The sequence below is a fragment of the Mchenga conophoros genome, linkage group LG18 (genome assembly GCF_057382185.1).
Source record: "Mchenga conophoros isolate Kocher_MC1m ecotype Shallow Benthic linkage group LG18, M_conophoros_male_GT1.1, whole genome shotgun sequence".
Classification (NCBI taxonomy): Eukaryota; Metazoa; Chordata; class Actinopteri; order Cichliformes; family Cichlidae; genus Mchenga; species Mchenga conophoros.
The window spans coordinates 24,066,028-24,083,518 of NC_140543.1; the positions used below are offsets into that span (position 1 = coordinate 24,066,028).

The 17,491-nt window shown below is 40.5% G+C and overlaps 2 protein-coding genes across 2 annotated transcripts; one reads left to right on the forward strand and one right to left on the reverse strand.

Annotated features, from left to right (window-relative positions):
* Positions 1–6,229: 6,229 nt before the first annotated feature.
* LOC146553821 (E3 ubiquitin-protein ligase MARCHF2-like) lies at positions 6,230–11,590 on the forward strand. Its single transcript, XM_085254989.1, has 5 exons — positions 6,230–6,537; positions 8,010–8,319; positions 8,429–8,624; positions 9,266–9,475; positions 10,121–11,590. Exons 2-5 carry the CDS (start codon positions 8,135–8,137, stop codon positions 10,274–10,276), a joined length of 747 nt encoding a protein of 248 aa, XP_085111115.1. The 5' UTR covers positions 6,230–6,537; positions 8,010–8,134; the 3' UTR covers positions 10,277–11,590.
* A 1,616-nt stretch (positions 11,591–13,206) lies between these two features.
* Positions 13,207–17,138, reverse strand: LOC146553822 (ras-related protein Rab-11B-like). Its single transcript, XM_085253704.1, has 5 exons — positions 16,928–17,138; positions 14,698–14,893; positions 14,401–14,594; positions 14,246–14,326; positions 13,207–13,913 (listed from the first exon to the last, which is right to left on the reverse strand). Exons 1-5 carry the CDS (start codon positions 16,965–16,967, stop codon positions 13,768–13,770), a joined length of 657 nt encoding a protein of 218 aa, XP_085109830.1. The 5' UTR covers positions 16,968–17,138; the 3' UTR covers positions 13,207–13,767.
* Positions 17,139–17,491: the final 353 nt, after the last annotated feature.

The window sequence follows — 17,491 nt, forward strand, 5'->3', positions numbered from 1 at the left end:
GTTAGCAACAGCAAAGTCACTCTTGATTTCAGAACAGTTGTATGTCCATTATACCCTCCAACCCCCCAACCCAAATTCTCCCCCTACCAGGTCCACACTAGACAAGACACTGCAGAGAACCAGTCTCTGCCCACACACACACACACACACACAAAAAACAACATCTCAGGACCCATACACATAACAAGCATAACCCCCAAAAAACAACAACAACCCCCCCCCCCCCCCCCCCGCAAAAAGACAAACAAACAAACAAAAACAAACAAACAAAGCAAAAACAGAGAAAACAAAAGCAGAGAAGGGACCAAACAAAACAAAAAGAAAAACAAATAGATAAGGTATAAATGAGATTTTAAAAAAAAACCAAAACATTATAATGTGGCTTCGCTCAGTTCACTTCAGACTCAGGAAGTAAAGTAATGGTGTCCACCAGCAAGAGAAATGATTTCCAGATTTTGTTAAATTGTTAAAATAGAACCTTTTAGAGAGAATCTAAGTTTTTCCAACTTTAAGTTAAAGAGTACATCTCTCACCCAATGATCATGAGTTGGGGGGTGGGGAAGCTTCCACTTCAACAGAACAAGCCTCCGAGCTAGTAAAGTGGTAAAGGCTTGGGCCTGTTTGAGGGGGCCAGATAAGTTCAAGTTGGGAGGAATGCCAAAAATTGCAGAGAGTGGGTTAGGAATTGTTCAGTGTATTAATTCATAGTGGTATAACTCTGCATGCCAGTTGGGTGACCTAAATCTTTTATTAATTAGACTCCATATTTGACTTGTAACATTTAATATGTAAAGTTTAGGTATATTAATTTTCAGCCATGCATGTACATCTATTCATGCAAATTGGCTAGTTCAATCACAGTCTTAGAGTGCTGGCTACAGAGCATCAAACAATCCAGCTCTGACTTGCAATCATATTTTGGCTTTTTCAAATGAGCTGGAAAGTCTTTTCTCTATCAGGTCTTAACCAAAACTGCATGGTGTTGAAAGCCAGCTGGTGATTTAATAATGGCATTAGCTACATAGCTTTGTAATTGGATGTACAGTATGATAAGTTGGAGTCATGTGCAGCGTTCAAACTGGAAACATTAAAACCAATAATGTCATGTCCTGCATTAGGAAGGTTATATGGAGTAACCTTTCTAATGGCATTTAGAATGATTTAGTGTCTGATGAAAGAGGGTGGTCTGCCTCTTATCTCATTAAAGAACATTAAGGTCCAATAAATGCCTTCAAATTTATATATTTAAAGAATATTTTGATGAAAAAAGCACTTTGTAAACAGAATCTCTTTAAGAATAATGTGTATATTTATTAATGACAAGGTTTTTCTCTCGTGACCTTTGACCTTAATTTGGAAGGGCATTCAACTGTACAAATCATACACAAAGATGTATCTGTAGTATCCCATGTTTTTTGCAATTATCATTCATTACTTACTTTAGGAATGGGTTTTTTTTTTCGTATTTTAAAATCGTGCACTTCAGTGGTAAATGGTGGTGTGTGTTTTTTTTTATTTACTGCATTATCAACCACTCTATTTTTAAGCACATTAACACAGAAGGTTTACTTGATCTGTCTTAGTTGTAATTTGTGCGAGGATCAAACGTGCTTCGGGATGATGTTTTGTTTATTTGCTGTAGAACTATCTGATTCTTTAAATCGATATTTGCAGTACAAAGTAAAAAGGATCAAAATCACTCTGATGCACTGATAAACATGGGGTACAGTGAAGTTCCACAGCAGTCATGTTTCTTGAGTATAGAAGAAGTAAGCGATAGTTAGAGAGGAAGCAAAAAAGTTAAAAGCCACAAAATGCCCTCGATTAATGGACACAAACCTTGTAAGACAATGGAATTATGCAAGTTTTTATAGGTGATCCCAAGGCCTGTCAGCACAGCAGGGTAGCAGCATGTCTTCTGGACATGAACTCGTAATAAATACTGTAGGATTGCTAAAATACTGTAGGATCTTAAATGGTCAGCAGAAGTCAACAATTGGTCAACAAACATAAAATGAACCTATTCCCCCAGGTTCACTGGATGCTGAATATAGATTTGCACGGTGAATAAGGCAGCGCAGTCAAGTGACCTTTCATTAGGACAAGAGCATATCAGAAAATGAGAGAAACTAAATTACTACGTTCCATTAGCACTCACGAGGACGCCTGCAGTTTAAGGGATCACGAGAATGAAGTGCAGCAACTAAATTATACTGTTATTGACGGCGAATCGCTGTGAATAAGTCTGTCTCTCCCTGGCTGACTGTCACACCTCACTTCTCTCTCTGATGGCTGAGATTAAGTCACAAATTAAATCTCTGCTGTGTCATATGAAATGCATCAGACTTGTTTCAGAGCATTATTTTACTTGTGACAGCAGAAATGAGTCATAAATCAAGCAACTATTGCAAAAACTCAAGGAGAACCAACACACATTATTTTAATGATAGTAATAGCTTCCCCTTTGAGGCTCTGTCAGGATCTGGTGGACAACTCTGCCAAGTCAAACATGGAAAGCTACCTGCTGTGACGACCCCTTGTGACAAGAGGGCAGCTGAAAGTAGCTTTTTACTAATAACTTATACATACTTTAGAAATACTGATAAGTTATATAACTGTTACTTTCACACAATTTAGCATCATGGCTACCCAATTTATAAAGCTAATTAACTTGACAACCAAACTATGTTAAGTAAATGAGTTGCAAGCCCATGTGTGTGTCGGTCTGGGTTAAAGTCCACTGATGCATGTCTCATGACATCCCATGCATGCACAGAGGTACTGTAGCATCTCATGATCTGTGCTGAACTTTGACCAAATGGATGGGTGGGAAATGATAGAAAGGCTCTGAAGTGTGTGCACGCGTGTGTGTGTGCGTGTGTTACAACCCCCGCTCTCATTAATGCTTAGACATCACTATCACCGCGACAGACCCCTTTCACTATCAGTGTTTGGGTTCAAAGGAAGAGGCAACGATCGAGAGGATTAGACAGGGTGATGTGACAAAAATAGATTCTGTTTAAAGAAAGGTTAAAAATTACATTTGGACGCTGCTATTTTAGGTTACACCATATTGGGAAATTGATAAATCAGAGTATCAGTCTTGAAATTTGCTACAATGCAGAATTACATTAAGAATAATAGTTTCAATACAACAAAACATATCAAGAGTGGACCAACATAAAGAAAGCTACTCTTTCTTTATGTTTTAATTTCCTCATATTTTGACATTGAATGTTTTTTCACTTGTATTCAGTCCTTGTACCTGACCTTTTTTTATAGATAAATAATAATACATTTTATTTTCAGGCTCCTTTTGAGGCACTCAGTGACATCTTAAAAGCAATTAAATATCAAAATCACAACATGCATAAAATAAGAGATGTAAAACATCATCGAATGAAATAGTCAACAATATAAAAATCAAAAAGAGTAGCAGGTCAAGATTTAAAGGATTAGATTGTTAAGCCACTTAACAATGACTGTCAGGGACCAAGCAGTAAAGCATAAAGTACACAGGTGTTTAATTCAAAAAAGGGGCAGACAAAACAGGCAGAACAATAAAAGAGGTCAACTCAATAGACTAAACTCAAGATAATAACTAACAAAACCTCAAACAAACATAAGATAAACTGGGGGAACTTAAATACTGGTTTAGCTAAACCAAATGGCACACACGGGGGAAAACAAAATGGCTGCCATATAACCAACTAATACGAAACAATTAAACAAACATGAAACACCCCCCAGGCAAGGAAGCATGTGGTTGTATCCAATTAGGCTGTCAGTGATACTTCAGCTCTCCCAGCCCTTTGCCAGACAGGAGAAGCCAAACCCCTGGTAACATGTGTGGCATGCCATCACAATGACCTATGAATTTTTTACACCACTCTGAATTTAAGCATAGGTATTATTAATCTCTTGATCTCTTCCACAGCATGTCTTTGGTCTTGTCTTCCTTTCCTCACGTCCAACCGGTTACAGGAGATGGGCGCCCCTCCTTGAGTCTGGCTCTGCCGGAGGTTTCTTCCTGTTAAAAGGGAGTTTTTCCTTCCCACTGTCGCCAAGTGTTTGCTCATAGGGGATCATCTGATTTTGGGGCTTTTCTCTCTATTATTGTAGAGTGTTTGCCTTACAATATAAACCACCTTGAGGCAACTGTTGTTGTGATTTAATAATAATGGATTGCATTTATATAGCGCTTTTCGGGACCCTCAAAGCACTTTACAATTCCACTGTTCATTCACTCTCACAGTCACACACTGGTGGAGGTAAGCTACAGTTGTAGCAGACTGACAGAGGCGAGGCTGCCATATCGCGCAATTGGTCCCTCTGGCCAGGGAGATGAAGTGTCTTGCCCAAGGACACAACGACCAAAACAGATCGAACCGGCAACCTTCCGGTTACAAGATGAGCTTCCCAAGCCCCTGAACCACGGTCGCCCCAAATTTGGATCTATAAAAATACAATTAAATTGAATGAATCAGTGTTGTGTCTAAACATAATAAACAAAGAACCAGTAGCGGGCCTAAAACACTATCTAAAGTAGAGGGACTGTATTTTAAAGTCATGCACAAATTTTATATACACAATATTAAAAGTACATTGTTGTTCAAAAGTCTTGAGCCAAGCCTCATTTCTTCATGTTTTATGAGGAAAATGGGAAATACGTGCAGCAATCAAAAATGTGCAAGCATACCTGAAAATAGAGTATATGAGGCAAAAACAGAGTTCTGACAATTAAAACAACATTTGGTGTGACCACAGGTTTTCCTGTCATTTTTCATGTCAAGCTTTTGGCAAATACCTTGAAATTGTATTTTTGCACCTTGTTGGTGTACAAATGTATATTTATTTCTATTTCATGTCAGTGGAATTGGGTTACATTTGGCTTTTTCATAGATTCAACTAAAGAAAAAGAAACATCTAGAGATACCGTTTGAAATTGGATCTTTGGTTAGCTTTCTTTTAAGTGTAGACACAACACTGGTCCATCCCTTGAGCTATGTACCTTTGTATGGTTGAAAGATTCATAAGTCAGTAGTAAGTGGCTTCATAAACAAATACATTCCTCTGAAGATGGTCAGCTACAAGGAATAGATTGAGAAAGAGCGATAAAAAAAAAACAGCCAGTCTAAAGAAAACCTTTTACAGTCATAAAGCCTGAAAAATTATTGCTCAAGACCACTTAAAATGTGCAAGAAAATCTGACTCCTTTAAGCAAACTATAAAGAAATGGGGGGTGGCTCAGCAATTTTGCATCATACTGGTATTTATATGCTCACTTAGCTTTTCCAAAGCACTAACTTGAGAATGAATATAGGGAAGTAGGGAAAACAACTTTTTCTTTATAAAAGTAGAAGGAGCAGCACAAATTTTAGATACTTAACAATAAAAGTAGTCTACCTCAGAATTATTTTTTGCAGGTGTCAAATGGCTATTTTTAGGTGTTGTTTCTGGAGCAAATGTTGAATTTCTTTGGTTGCGCCACATCTTCATCCCGTTTCCACAGGTTGGTTTAGCTTTCAAGATTCAGCTACAAAACTGAACAAGCCATTTTGACTGTTACTCATATATTTTATCATGACACGCAAGCCTAGAGTCCATAAATCAAATTTACCCATGTTTTTCCAAGGCCCCCCTCAAAACCCCTGTGGAACCTTTAAAATTTCCGTGGAACGAAATTTTGGAATAACAGCGCCACCACCGGTGGACCAGGGAACAATCTGAGAGGGTTAACTAAATGCTGCCACCTAACGGTTTTATTCTGACATAGTTTAATACAGATGTTTCCAGGACGAGATTAATAACTGTTCCGTCATTGAAATCAAACAAGTAATGATAGTTTAAAAGGAAAACGAAAGGAAAACGAAACTGAAACACTTTAATAAAAAGTACATTCAGAACTTGTATTGTTGGAACTGTAGAGCATTTAGCCTGGTTTTCTAATCGATAAAACGGTGTGTGCCATAACAAAATGCTCGGAATATATATCCCTTTCGTTTTAAGTTTCTTTGTGCTGCTGAGTAACTTTGAGTTAATAAACAAAATACATTATATACACTATCTTTATCATCAAAATTTTCAGCAGTCCCACTTTTACTTACTCACTCTGACAACATATTCCATCTATCCCTATTTTGATACTATGTCCCCGAACATGTATGTAAACATGTAGCACTAAAACATTGCTAATGACGATGAAGGCACCATTGTGTCACGTGACTAATCCACAGCTGAGGGATACCGAAGTAGGCTTGCCCGTTGCTAGTCAGTTAGCCTCGTTAGCTGACTCCAGTGATCCTGGCAGCCGTGTATTTTCCGCACTAAAAAAAAGAGAAAATTACCCCAGTGATTTGCACTACCAGCCATGGAGAGGATGCAACGCACACGATCGTCTTCTGTATCCCCTTCTATCGTCAGCTTCTGTTTAGACGTCAATGTCATAGTTTGTAGCTAGAGCTGTCCAGTTAGCTCAGCTAGCTTGTGTCTGGCCAACGCAGGGCCAAGGCCAGCCGAGAAAAGGCAGGCCGTCGGGTGAGTATATTTACGGTACAGCCTGTTTGTGTTTTTGACCACAGCGATGGGACTTTCTATACAAGTATCATATCCCAGCTTGTTCGCTGGCCTCTGGTTATGTTCTGTACACGTACGTTGCTTTATTAAATAAATTAGCTTTCGTCGGCGCTGCATGTTAGCGTTACTGTATCGGGGATATGGACATGTACGGCATAATTAATGTCAGCTGGGAAATTTTAAGCAACTCAGTCATGTACCAGAAATAGAGTCGGATTTTGATCTAGCCTTTGATGTGTAACGTGTCGATAACAGTACTAAGTCATCACGGTAACATCAGGAAGCTTGCTTTGTGCACCTTTAAATACACGAGTATATTGGCACACTGTCTTTTGTGATTTGTCTTTAGTCTTTTTTTAAGGCAGCTACATAAGATTGCGTTGTTGACTATATCACATTGCACGACTATTGCAGGGACAGGTATGGGTAACACACGGCCACCCTGATCCCACTCCTAGTGTCCTTAAGGTCTATCTAAAATGTATATCTACACCGCAGTGTGCTTCCCTCAGAGTTTGTTGAAGCCAGTTACTAGTTATTAAGAGACATCATTTTTTGGAGTAAAATATTCAAACGTTTTTTCAGGGCTGCAACTCACATCAGAACCTAATATGTCACGTGTGGCACTTTTTGAAAACCATATGACATTTGTTATGTGTAAGTTGAAGCTGGGTTAATATTACAATGTAATTCGTTTGACGAGAAAAAAACAAAAAATCCATAAACATCTGAAAATTTAACAATATTAACAAGTTTAAAAACTACCAAAATGTATATAGAGAGAAATAAAAAATTGGAAAAGTCATAAATATGTAAACAATTTTCTGTTTAAATGTGTTCATAGGGTGGTGGTTTGTGGTATGCTGTGTTATTGTACATGAGAAAAAGTGACAGGTTAAAGTATTACAGTATTTCTGATTATTCTGTATTTTAACATTGCATTTTTTATTACACTATTATAACATGTTTTTGTATGTATGAAGTCTTAATACTAAAAAGAAAAACCAAGGAAATACTTTTTAGAATCATTTTTGTTATCAATAATTGATGGGATAATATCACTAGAATTCATAGGCCTGCTTTGAATCAGAATAGCTGTAAAGCTTTGCAGGCCACTTTGAATGAATGATGAATTGAATTAAAAGTAGCCAACCTTGGTCATAAATAAAGTATACAGCAGCCTAATAGCTTTAAATATAGTACAAGCTTTTATGTTATTCCTTTATTTTTTAAAAAGGTTTTTATGTAATTTTGGCTAAAGTCCAGCTGCAGATCAAGAATACCAGTGAGCAGTGTTGGCAGTGAAAGCTGACATTTATGTGCATTTATATGTGCATGTATTCATGCTAACCATCACTATTCCTATTCGGGAAAATTAAGAGCATAAAGTAATAATCCAAGTCAACCATACTTTGTGTCTTCATCTTTTCCAGCATCCACTAGGCGGTAGCTTTGTAGGTGGAGGAGAAGAAGTGGAGTTGGACATCACCTTTTGGATCAGAGCTCCTTTCAAATTCGCCTCCGCCTTCATCTGCGTCGCTGTCACCTTCAGCTGACTATGTCTTCGTCAGGCTGCTGTCACCTACCCGGCTCCCTTTGTGATTATTCTGGCACTGCCGAATCCGATGCCTCCAAGGATTCCGAGGAGACTGACTCCACCGCGCAGGCCCAGTACATTGCCAAGGTTACGGCTAAAGATGGCCGCCCACTCTCCACCGTGGTCAAAGCGGTGAGCTCACAGAGGTAAGGGAGGGAGAAACACGCATGGTAGCCAAATAAATGTAGCGTAATTAAACTGTGTATATGTTATTGTTACTTTTCTGTCTTCAATGCTCTGCTGTCTCTCGCGCAGCGACGTGGGTATGTGTCGGATTTGTCACGAGGGAGCTGGAGGAGAGACGCTGCTCTCGCCCTGTGACTGTACTGGTACTCTGGGTAAAGTGCATAAAAGCTGCTTGGAGAAGTGGCTGTCATCCTCCAACACCAGCTACTGTGAACTTTGTCACACTGAGTTCACTATTGAACGGCGACCACAGCCACTCACTCAGGTTAGAAAAGTTTTACTGTGTGAATTCATTTCTCTACTTTATGGTTTTTTTATAAAAAGCGGTTAGTGTGTGGGTTTATTCTGGGCGCTCCGGTTGCCTCCCACTGTCCACAAACGCTTGTTAGGTTAATTGGTGATTCTGAATTGACTGTATGGCTCAGTGCGAGCATGAATGGCTGTTTGTTTCTTTGTATGAGACCTGTGATTGACTGGGTGTATCCCACCTCTTCCCTAATGTCAGGTGGGATAGGCTCCAACCTCGGTTCAGTAAGAGGCTAACGAGATGGACGGCCATGAGCTTTGTCTAAAGCAAGGAGATTATTTCTTCTTTTGCCTTGTACTGATATTTTCAGCTTTGTAAGCATTTGGAAGATTTCATTTATGCCATTAAGTATCTGTGCCAGCAAGTAACATGTTTAGCAAGTGGGATCATTTGCGTGTACTGAGGATTGTTTTGCTTGACCTTGTGTGAATAGTGTTCGGTTAGAATACTCTTTTTATGGCTTTATTAATTACTTCATGCAGGCAGCTCACTCCTCTTTAAAGCTCATTCTTGTTTTTATAATCTAAGACACATCAGTTAATCATTTAATGTGCTCGATTCAGGCGTATCATCGACCTCCCCATTTTGGTCTTTTGCAGTGGCTGAAGGACCCGGGCCCTCGCAGTGAGAAGCGCACTCTGCTCTGCGACATGGCCTGTTTCCTTCTTATCACACCCCTGGCAGCTATCTCCGGCTGGCTGTGTCTGAGGGGCGCACAGGACCACCTGCAGCTGAAGAGCAGACTCGAAGCTGTTGGCCTTATTGCCCTCACCATCGCCCTCTTCACTATCTACATCCTTTGGACACTGGTAACCAATTGCAGAATGTTTTTTTTTGGGGGGTGGGGGGGGGTAGATCCAAGTGTTTATAAGGTAGTTTAGAAATCAAAGCCCCTTTTTTAATAGTTTCGATATTTAAAGCTTTGATTTTCAGTTATGATACCAAGACAAGCACACGTCCAGGTAATTGTTCTTACCTTGATTATTGTAGACATTACAGTATCGTTTCTGGGTACAGCTTCAGTCAGTTGTGGAGACATGTGAAGGCATGTGGAGTATATTGTGGCCTGGAGCAGTTTATTTGAGTGTTGGAACAGAAACAGAACGCCTGCACATACATGCATAGCTGACTGCGAATACTGACAATAAGTTGGCTTTATTCTACACCTTTCGTTAGCTGGAGTTTTTAACAGGGTCTAGAACTGGGCTTTGGTAAACTAAATGGCTTTTTTTTTTTTTTGAAGTGTTTTCCTTTTATCGTTATTGAAAATGTAAACTGACTGTGAAAGCTCGGCCTTTCTACTCAGGTTTCAGTTCCCTGTCGTGCAGTAGTTGCTGTGCAGCATCTGTACTACTCTCTCAGATACCTTTGTGCTAATTTTATTGATATCTGTCTTTCTGTCCTTTGTTACCTCTTGTCTCGCCCCCTCCCTTTTTCTTTTCATTCACTCTCAGGTGTCATTTCGGTATCACTGTCAGTTGTACTCGGAGTGGAGGAGGACCAATCAGAAAGTGCGCCTGCTAATGCCCGACATGAAAGGGGCACACACTACCCAACGCTCGGTGCCAACCAAGTCGACCAAGAAAATGACTGACGAGACCATCGTATGAGTGCTGAGCAGGGGCAAGTGGAATATTTAAAATAGAGCCCGCTGAAGCACTCTCTAAAAACAAAATTAATCATATTAATGAACTTTTGCACTTCATATGGACCATTCTGAGGGAAGAACTGCTTTTTTTCCTCCCCCTTCTGTTTTCTTTATTAAAGCACTTGATGTAAACTACTATGGTATTGGCTAGCCACAAAAGTGGTTTTGAACTTTTTGAACTCATTCAGGAGTCGTTGTTGATGAAAACGAACAGTGCCAGGATGTGAATGCCTGGACACATGGAAAATGGACTAATCAGCCGGACTTTAAGTCATTGTCACAAACTTATGAAATACTAAGACACAAGCTAATGTAGCAGAATATAACTGATTCAGCATGCTACTACAGTATAATATGAAACATATTCACTACCTATAATTCCCCCAAGCCCCTTCACCACGTATTTAGCTGTTTTGGAACAATGGGCAAGCAATAGCCCGGCGGAGGATAATAATCTAAAAAAAAACAAAAAACATTTTTTGACAAACTCTGTGAATAATCTTTTCTTTTGTTCTGCTTTTAACAAGTAGGGAGCGACATTTGTTCATACCACTGTCCTTGTCTATAATCTGAACCCTTCTTCATTTTTCCAGGAAAAGCTTTTTTCTTTGCTCTTTTTTTCCATTGCTGTCTGAAGAGTGGAAACCAAATCACCTTCCTGTTGATGCAGGTCTCGTGTATTAATCACACTTGTCACGGGGGCCAGTGAGCATTGTAGTATATGGGATAACACTAACTCCAGCTGGTGGATGGCAGTGCAGTAACGTACAGGACACGAGTGTTGAAGGTGTGGAATCATGTTTACATTTTAATCGGATTATGTTTCTTCTACTGTCATAAAAGTGCATTAGCAAACAGCCCTGCTCCACTTGTAAATGCACCATTCATCAATTGAGCTGCCTAGCAACGACCAGTAGTAATGTCTTACATCACAAGTGATGCAATTTTAAAAAGAGCAGAATATAGCTTTGGGAAACGTGACATTAATGGATTAAAAACACAGGTGTACCAGAGCAGACTGGTGCTTCGTAAAGGTCCACAAAGGCAAGCGTGTTCTGAGATGTCAGTCGATATATGCAGCATTTGTTAGACAAAGTATTTTGTGTTATTGTAGTCTTCCTGCTGCAGTCCCCTGGAAAATTGGGTTATTGTGCAATAAAACATGAGGGACTCCTGGACTCGGATGTGGGTGATCTTTGTGCTCTCTTTTCTTTTTCTTATTCCACAGAGAAGATGACTGAATAAACTGTGAGTTATACCACAATCTAAAAATGAACCGATCTCCTGTTTAATATGTTTGTGTTGGGAAATTGTGCATGTGCATTTTGTACAGTGAATGTAACCAATGATCGAAAGTACATTTACTGAAGTACTGTCTGAAGCATATATACTTCCTTTTTAGGCTATATTGTACTTCGCTATATTTCAGAAAGGAAGTTCACTGAACCTGTTTTTCATGCCATAGTTAGGGTTTGACCTTAAACACATGGTTTTAAATATATTTATTTGCCAAGTAATACAGTCGTGGTTCCCAACCTGTCTTTAGACACCCCCTCACCACCACCAAATAAAGAAGTGTTTAGCTGTTTTTCAGACTGAAAATGAGTTAGTGGTTACCTTAAATAGCGATTTCCTCTTTTAGCTACTCAGATGACACAATTTAAATAACTCTTTCAGACCTGTGTACACCCAGTGTACACTTATTTTTACTTCAATTCAATTTTATTTACGCATATAGTAAAAAGCCTTTCCTATTGTACAGCCAAGACCTTACAATAATACCCGACGTTCTTGGATCACTTTCCCGTTGCCTTTAGAACTGTGTTAATTCAGTGTTAACTCTTCATGGCATAAAGTCAACATGTAGGCTTATTTTGTTAATCATTTGGTACCAAGGCCCCAAGTGTCCCAAGAAAATATCCCCACAACATTACACCTACAACACCAGCCTGAACTGTTGATCTGAGGAATGATGGATCCATACTTTCATGTTGTTTTCCCTGGCATCTGTATGTCACAGCACAAATTGAAAGTCAAGATTTTTCCTGCTGTTTTTTTCTGCTGTTGTCCAATTTTGGTGAGCCCATCCTAATTTTAATCTAAATTTCCTGTTTTTATCTGACAGCAATGGCACCTGGTGGGCTCATCTGCCACTACTAGGTTGGACATGCTGCGTGTTTAGAAATGCTCTTCTGTATACTTTGTAAGATGTGTTTATTTGAGTTACTGTTGCCTTCTGGCTGTTTTCCTCTGACCTCAACAAGACATTTTCTTCCAGAGAACTGCCACTTATTGGATATCTATCTAGAGATAAATAGTCGCGTGGGAGAATCCCAGTAGATCAGCAGATTCTGAAATACTCAGACTGGCCTGTTTGGCACCAAAAACTACCTTTCTTCACTAATTCTGATGCTTAGGTTGGATTTCAGCAGGTCATCCTGACAATTCTCTAAATCACAGGTAGGCAACTCCAGGCCTCGAGTGCTGGTGTCCTGCAGGTTTTAGATGTGTCCTTGAGCCAACACAGCTGATTCAAATGGCTAAATGACCTCCTCAACATGTCTTGAGGTTCTCCAGAGGCCTGGGACTGTACTAATCATTTGATTCAGGTGTGTTGACACAGGGTGATATCTAAAACCTGCAGGACACTTGAGGCCTGGATTTGCCTACCTCTGCTCTAAAAGCTGCCATAGTTGAACAGGTATACGTAATAAATGGCCAATGAATGTACAAAAAGTAGCTTCAATTTTACCCGAAGCAGAAGTTAAACCCTGCTAACAAAGGCTACTGATGCATCAGCAGTCAGTAATGTGAAGTGAGATAGTGGTCTAGACATTCAGCATGTCACTTTGTGTATATTGCTAAAAAAAAAAATACAGAGGAGGCGGTAAATAATATTGTAAAATTTAATTTCATGGCATTAATATAATGTGTGTGAGCAGACAAGCTATCAAAATCAAAACAGAAAAAGAATATATTTTACACAAATGAAATAAGCGCCAGCAGCGTCACAACCACTTTTGAGATGACTGAAGGAGGAGGAGAGAAGCCCAAAAACAGGACTGCTGATACAGATCAAACAGGATTGGAAACCCAGACCTCCAAGTGTGTTGCATTAACTGTCAAACAGGCAGATGACTAGGCTTATAAGGTGTCAGGAAAGGCTATTCTGCTACGCCGTCGGGGTTAACTGTGGCAGCTGCTTAGGTGGTACCTTCAGTCCTGTTTTTGCACTTGAATGTAGCAGACTGTTCCTGGGTCAGATTACAACTTGAAATCAATTCAAACACTTCTCTCTGAGATTGATCGTTAGTGGCATAAAGGAACTGCTTCCACTGATTTCTAAAAAGTGCAGATTCAGACAACGTTGCATCCCGAGCAGATGGAAGCATGTCAACACTGTCGATTTCAATTAATAACTGACCCAGGTAAGGAGGGGACCGTTGCAATGGGTTACAGGTTCTGACAGCACTGCAGTTTGCTTCCTCTCTGGCCATCTGTGGTCGGCGGCACGCTGATGTCCACCACGTTGTTTCCCGGGGACTCGTCATGGGCAGACCGCTCGGCAATCTGCTTCTGCGATACGATGCGGTAAATTTCTGTTTTTTGAAAAGATGAAATGGAAAACATCAGCTTTCTCTCTCAGTCTAAAAGCTTGCATAATTTACCTTTAGAACCACTAATGTGGGATGTGAGGTGGTAGTTTTACAGCTCCTCACTCGGTACCCGACTAATACAGTTTATTATAAAAAAAAAAAAAACTTTATAAAGAATAAAAAAGTTAAGCTACCAAAACAAACTATCCTCTCTGAATCTACTGCATATCAACCAAAGGTTTCATGCCTCATTGTGTGTGTGATTTGATCTTTTTTTAATATTCTAGTGACGTGTGGAGCTCTGGCATTCAACCTCCATTCACAAGCACACCTACCTGTAAGGATATTTTTGAAGGCTTCTTCAACATTTGTTGAGTCCAAGGCTGAAGTTTCTATGAAAGACAGATTGTTCTTTTCTGGGGAATGGGAAAGAAAACAGATTTAGTAAGAGTGAAACATCACTGTACCAATAACCTTTCTGCAGCAGTACCTGCAAAAGCGCGGGCTTCGTCTGTGGGCACGGCTCTGAGGTGGCGCAGATCACTCTTGTTGCCAACCAGCATGATGACGATGTTGTTGTCGGCGTGGTCTCGCAGCTCCTTCAGCCAGCGTTCCACATTTTCATATGTCAGGTGTTTGGCTATGTCATACACTAGCAGCGCTCCCACCGCTCCTCTGTAGTAGCTGTAACAGTACCCAACATGGATGTTAAGAGTGAATTCCCTTCGTTGATTGCAATGCAGAGGCGACGTGCAGATGCATGTGCACAACGCTACATCGGACTCACGCTGAGGTGATGGCCCTGTAGCGCTCCTGTCCTGCTGTATCCCAGATCTGAGCCTTTATCGTCTTGCCGTCCACCTGGATGCTGCGCGTGGCGAACTCCACCCCAATGGTGCTCTTGCTCTCGAGGTTGAACTCATTTCGTGTGAATCGAGAGAGCAGGTTGCTCTTCCCCACACCCGAGTCTCCAATTAACACAACTGTGAAGAGAAAAAAGAGAAGATGATTGTATTAGTGTGGGATGGGAGAGGCAGCGGATAGGCCCTGTGTTCTCAAATCCAGGAAATGTTACAAAGCAATGGGCAGCACAGCGATGTGGTGGTTAGCACTTTTGCCTCAAAACAAGGTCCTGGGTTCAAATCCAAGTTTAATGTTGTCCTTTGTCTGAGTTCTCTCTGGGTACTCTGGCTTCCTCTCATAGTCCAAAGAGGTTAATTCTGATTCTGTAGGTATGAGTGTGAATAGCTGTCTGTCTCTGTGTGTTAGGCCCTGTGACAGATTGGCAACCTCTCCAGGGTGAACCCTCCCTCTCACACTATGATAGCTGGGATAGGCTCCAGCTCCACCGTGACCCTGAAGTGGATAAGTGGAAGAAGATGGATGGATATAAGGCAATGACTCTAAATCATGGTGTCAGTGGAAGCCTGGGGCTTTCTATTTTTGTAAGGCCAAAAATCCTTTCTGAATAATGAAAGAAATGACAGAATAAAACGCTAAAGTCAAGATGCTAGTGTGTTATAACTCAATAGTGTTTAAAAATGTGTCGGTTTCATTTATCTTCATCACACATTTAAACACGAAAATAGCATTTTTGGGCCTTCATATACCTGATGAAGGTCAGATGGAAACATAAATGTACCAGGGTGCAGTGTGCAGCAGTTCTATGTAACTCTTTTTTTAGAGCCTATGTAATATGATTGGGTTCTCTGCCACATGTAGCAACAAAACAACTGCAAAGCTTGTGTACAGACAAAAAAAAGAAATCATCCACACAAAAGAATGCAGGTCTTGTACTTCCTGAGGGGAGGTCCACTGTAAACAATGATATTGTGATGTGTGAACATTCTATATAAAACCACCAGGAAACGAAACAATACTATCAGCCTTTTTTTACACTGATGAAAATACTAAACATGTGATAAACAAAATAAACTGCTCATTATCACACATTTGAAATGATTGTGACATTTCACCAATCCAGAGGTTAGTCGGGGTAAAACACAGTCAGGGCTGTGATATGAAACAAACCGCTGAGAGCACTGAGGTAACCAGGCTTTACTCGGTTTATTCCCCTGTCCTTCGACAAACGGAAAAAAGAGCCGAACTTTGTCCCTGACGACATCACGCTGCTCCGGGCTGCAGGAAGCTGATAACAGGCTTCATCAAAACCTGAATCGACAGTTTAAGGCCGCCTTGCCCTTCCTGTTTCGGCCGTGTACACAGAAGATGGTTGGAGCATAGAGAGAGAGAGGGAGAGAGAGAGAGAGCCCTCGCCTCCGGCAGATGCCCTATTCATCCCACAGAGGATACTTTGTTACATCTAAATGGCCTTTTGGCTTATACAGGCCTGGGATGTTAATGTGCCACAGGAGCTGATATCACGATCAAAGGAAGGCATTCTGGATCCATCTGAGAAGATAAACACTGACCCGAGTCTGGAGTCTGGTACCGCTTCAGACAATCCACCAGGCCCACTGCCTGACATGACAACAAAAGACATTAAGCTGCTGCATTTACAGTGTCAATAAGACTGTCTGAGGACCATCCTGATCTGGCGATGAAGCGTATTGATCAGTAAGAGGTAGAGGCTAAGGCCTTCAATCAGCCTCATGAACAGGATTGAGAAAAAAATTAAATATGATCCAATAAAGGTGGAAATTCTCCAACGTGCAATCATGCTATGCTCGGTTATTTATATATTTTTAAAAAGCTGAGCACACGCAGGGTGTTGCGTCCTTTACCTATAAATATAACTGCGGGCGCCGTAATGTCACAATGACAGCATTATATTGTAATAACACGAACCGACTATCATCCGGGCAGTTTCCCAGAAAAAACTCCGTTTCCTTTAAAAAAAAATGCACACAGCTGCTCACAGCACAGACACAGTAAGACATAAAGCATTCATAAAGCTCTGCTTAGTCGATGCGAGCCTGTGTAAAGGGGAATGCAGTCATCTTTTTTTTCTTTCTTTTCTTTTTCTTTTCTTTCTTTTCTTTCTTTTTCTTTTTTACCTTTGAACAAGAAATCGTATTCATCGTCTCGGTTCCCCATTCTAGACGAGGCCGCTGCAGCGCTTGTCTCCGGAAGAGGATGTGTGGAAAGTATGGGTATGAATTTTCGCTATATGCCAGAAAAATATGGTAAAGGTTTGTACTCAGACTCTGCGCCAGTGTTGGCTGTCAAGGCGAGCTGACCGCAGAAGGGGAGAGCTCCCAACTCTGCAGAGGGAGGGGAGGAGTCCCTGCAGTTCGCATAGTTTCCTCCGGGGGGCGAGCTTTACTGGTATGCCAGCAGATATCTACCATTCATCTGGTCCCCACATTCAGAGGAGTGTTTAATTCTGAATGAATAACAAGGTCAAGGCACGTTAAATTATCTTTAGACATTATGCTAACATTATGTGGCGCGTGTGAGAGTGTGTGTGCAAAACAGGGGTACTATTCACAGCACACAATAATATAATTAAGGCCAACAATACATTACTGGCTACTGAAACATTTTAGGAGATTCGAAAGCTAAATTTTAGAAAACGTTATGCTGCATAGAGAGAGAAAAAAGTGAGAAAATGGGGACTG